Source organism: Nicotiana attenuata, unplaced genomic scaffold (genome assembly GCF_001879085.1).
Source record: "Nicotiana attenuata strain UT unplaced genomic scaffold, NIATTr2, whole genome shotgun sequence".
NCBI lineage: Eukaryota > Viridiplantae > Streptophyta > Magnoliopsida > Solanales > Solanaceae > Nicotiana > Nicotiana attenuata.
Genome location: NW_017673604.1, coordinates 58763 through 63058, shown reverse-complemented (window position 1 = coordinate 63058; position 4296 = coordinate 58763). Strand labels below are relative to the sequence as shown.

At 37.3% G+C, this 4296-nt stretch overlaps 1 protein-coding gene across 1 annotated transcript; it reads left to right on the top strand.

Moving 5' to 3' along the window:
- Window positions 1-2482: 2482 nt before the first annotated feature.
- On the top strand, window positions 2483-3547 carry LOC109216834 (katanin p60 ATPase-containing subunit A1-like). The gene is made up of 3 exons (XM_019381034.1): window positions 2483-2493; window positions 2806-3052; window positions 3299-3547. The coding sequence occupies exons 1-3, from the start codon at window positions 2483-2485 to the stop codon at window positions 3545-3547; spliced, it is 507 nt and encodes a 168-aa protein (XP_019236579.1).
- Window positions 3548-4296: the final 749 nt, after the last annotated feature.

The following is a 4296-nucleotide window of genomic DNA, read 5'->3' as shown; positions in this document are numbered from 1 at the left end:
TAGGTTTTACTATTGCAGCATATTTCTTCTCTTCTTGCACATGTACTCGCTACGTATAAAGATGAGTAAGATATTATATCTTAAGTGGGAGCGTATCACCATGGATTTCGTAGCTGTGTTGCCGCGGACTTTGCGAAAGTTGTGGGTCATTGTTGATAGGTTGACCAAATCGGCTCACTTCATTCCAGTGGCGACTACTTATACAGCGAAGAGGTATGCTCACATTTACATTTGGGAGATACTCCGGTTGCACGGTGTGCCTGTTTCCATCATATCAGACAGAGGCCCTCAGTTCACTTCCCATTTCTGGAGAGCCGTTCAGAGTGAGTTGGGGACCCATGTAGAGCTTAGCACAGCATTCCATCCTCAGATCGACGGGCAATCGGAGTGGACAGTTTAGATTTTAGAGGATATGCTTAGAGCATGTGTTATAGGTTTGGGGTGTTGATTGTTGATTATTGGTTAAGGGTGTTGTTTACTTTATGGGTGATAAAGAATAATGTTGATTATAACCATTTGAGACTTTAGAATTTATCTAGGAACAAGAGAAAGGGTTATTGGGTGTAGAGACACCATTAATAAGGACTATGAAACTTTATATCACCAAGTGTTTGAGAAAATGCTTAAGCGACTAAAACATGAGAATTATTGCTAATATGGAATCCCTTTGTCTTGTATTGATATAGATTAAAGTTAAAAGGGTTGGCGAATGTTGTATTACGCTCAAGAGCAGGAAGTTAAGGTATGTGAGGCTAACTCTCTATGTTTGGGAATGTTAATGATTCTCCCCACATTACGTTTCTTTTACCACGTTACTAATTGCCTCAGAAATATAGTTAAGCCTAGTCCCTTGAATAGTTGCTGAACTTTTATTCTCTAGCTTCATAACTCGTTCACCACTTTCATTCTGAATGTTGTGAGCTCAGTGCGTATTCAATATAGACTTGGGTTTGATGCCCCCGAGTCTTATTATAGATTACTCAGTATACCATAAATAGTTGAAGCTTCAGTATTCATAATCAGTTCAAGAATACATGTCTTAGTCTAGTCCTATTCAGTATTCCAGTATTATGTAACTCAGTGTGATCCAGTATTCCAGTATCACGTAACTCAGTATGATTCAGTATTTCACTATCATGTATTGCAGTTTGATTCTCAGTTCCTGAATGTTGAACATATGTATTTGGGCCTGAGGCCGCAGTTTATGCTTTATGCATCTTTGGGCCTGAGGTCGCAGTTTATGCTTTATGCATTTAGGACCTGAGGTCGTAGTTATGTATACGTATACTTGGGCCCGAGGCCGCAATTGTGCACATATATATATTGGGCCTGAGGCCGCAGTTTATTATTCAGATAAACAGGTTGTTCATCATTCAGAAGATGGAGTATTCATATCCTTACTTCCTTTGTTCAGTTCAGTTATTAGTTATCATTTCAGTTACCAGTTATCAGTTCAGTTCAGTTATTAGTTATCATTTCAGTTACCAGTTATCAGTTCAGTTATCAGTTATCATTTTAGGTATCAATTATCAGTTATCGGTTCAGTTATTAGTTATCATTTCAGTTATCAGTTATCAGTTATCATTTTAGTTATCAGTTATCGTTTCGGTTTCTATTTCAATAGTTATCATTTCAGTATCAATTATCAATTCTTAGTTATCAGCCCAGTTTCAGTTTCAGCCTTTATAATTCTTTCTTTCAGTTGCTTTACACACCAGTGCAATTCAAATGTACTGACGTCCCTTTTTCCCGGGGCCTGCATCTCACGATGCAGGTAATGATTTACAGGTTGATGATTCAGAGTGCTAGGATTCTCGTACCAGCTATTTGGTGATCCCCAGTTCTTTCCGGGCATTATCATTACCTTACAGTCTTCAGTATTTTCAGATAGTCAGTGCTTTCAGTACTTCACTAGAGGCTTCATAGACTAGAGAACAGTTAGACAGAGTCGCAGGCTTTTCTTATTAAGCTATGTTGGCTACAAATATGTTTCAGAATTGTATTAGTATTTCCGCACTTTGATTTATACCATCCAGACTTTCAGTATATCAGCATGTGTTAGTTTATCTTCCGCATTTAGTATGTTATGATACCACATGTTGATTCAGCCAGCCAGTTGGTTCGCTCGGTCAGATGTAGTCATGCACCGAGTGCCGTGTTACGTCCAGGCCCAGTTTCGGGGCATGACAAAGCTTGGTATCAGAGCACTAGGTTCAAGTTTCCTAGGGTTGAAATTCATGTGTATCTATTTTCTAAAACATAATTTAACTTTTATTTTAGAACTAAAAAATATTTCCTAATAAATATTTATGTGATTCTTAATAGTTTATGCTCATCGATATGAGATACGCGCGCAAAGCATGTGCCTAGGTACTAGTTACAGAAACACAGTGCAACAAGTGGTACAAATACCTCATCTGCTTGTAATACTATTCGACAACATTTTGATAATGTTGCTTGTTAAGCCATAATCTAGACATAAATGACGACAAAGTATTTACTAAACTCCAATTGTAAATAATCTTTAATCTTCTCTTTACAAGGCCAAATTGACTATAGATGAGATTCTATATAAAAGAGGTAGACTTCACTGTTATAGTAAATAAAGTTCATTAACCATACGTGAAATTGACTGTAGCGACAGTGTACAACACTCCTTCACCTAGAACTTTTGGTTGCTGCATCCTAGAAAAAGTAAGTGGGGAGGATAAAGCTGAATCTAAACACTGGTTATACATACTATTTGGTGCTAACTTTGGATTCCGAATTCATAATTTACTCCAATTTACCCCTATTTGTAATAAGTTGGGACTTTAAGATCTTTTATAATACTCTCAATGTCCCTTTTTACAAGTATCAGAATGCTGTAGAAGGCGTAAAGTCAAAAGCAGAGTATACAGGGCCTGATCCTAAATTGGCTGCTAGTCTTGAAAAGGAAATATTGGATACTAATCCAGGGGTGAGATGGGATGATGTTGCAGGACTCAATGAATCAAAGAGGCTTTTGCAGGAAGCAGTGGTACTCCCACTGTGGATGCCTCAATATTTCCAGGTACTGCAGATAGTTTATTTTGATTATAGGCATACTAAAGAACGATGAGTGTGTGTTTGGTACGACGGAAGTCATTTTCAGGAAAATAGTTTTCATCATTTGTTTGTCTTCCCAAAGGGGGAAAATGATGTCATTTTCTTTATGACTGTTAACTTTAATTTCATATCAATCGCTCAAAATAACATTTGGACATTATTATTTTATCTTAGTACTTCTATATAGTTCAATATTCAATGTTACTTGCAGGGAATCAGGAGACCTCGGAGAGGAGTTCTTATGTTTGGTCCTCCTGGCACAGGGAAAACACTCTTGGCCAAAGCTGTTGCTACGGAGTGTGGGACAACATTTCAGAATGTTTCTTGTTCTTCGTTGTGCGCAAAATGGTACGGGGAGAGTGAACGGTTGGTACGGTGCTTATTTGATCTTGCCCGTGCTCATGCTCCTAGTACAATTTTCATTGATGAGATTGATTCTCTTTGCAGTGCCAGAGGGTAAGAATCAGCTCTTTCTAAAGTGATTTCATATACATGTGACAGATGAGGATTTTTCTCATTATCTTGCTGTTGTGTAAGGTTTATTTTCATCACCATATGTGATAAATTTGACTTCTAGGCATAGATAAATGTTACGGGGCTACACATCCTAGTAACTAGAGTTTAATCATTTAACAGAACCTGACTGGTGATGGACCGCATATTAGTTAGATGACAAGTTTGTTCTTGCCTCTACTAATCCAAAGCTTTGTATAGTTGCTGCAGAGAGCAGAGAAGATTAAAACAAACTTAAAACCTTAAGAGAATACCGAATAGGAAGGAAATTAGAAGCTGTATGTTTTATCGCAAACTGGATCATACTGTAGTTTCACTTGAGCACAGCTTAGTCTGCTCTGAACTGATATTCCCATCCATACATACTGGCAAGTCTATGTTTTTCGACCATTGAGATTTTTATCAAGCTACCGATTAATGCGTTGGAGGTCTCATTGACTTTAAACTGATATTTGCTAGATCGTATCTATAGCATGTTAGTTATTATTTTTAACAGATCACCAATGAATGTTTCATCATAAAGATTTACTAAATTTATATTATAAATAACTCTGGTTATGAAAATAATATCTCACCCTGCTCCTCTTTCCTTCACCTACCTCTTGTGTTTGCATACATCTCACAATGACATTTATGCATCGGCTTAAAAGTCAACATTACTTTGAGCCTTAATAGTTCTTAGGTGTGTTATACCTT

Bases quoted from the DNA above. Each gene is read 5' to 3' on its own strand.
- LOC109216834 (XM_019381034.1), top strand. The intron at 3,053-3,298 runs GTACTGCAGATA...TGTTACTTGCAG, and splicing joins GGATGCCTCAATATTTCCAG to GGAATCAGGAGACCTCGGAG.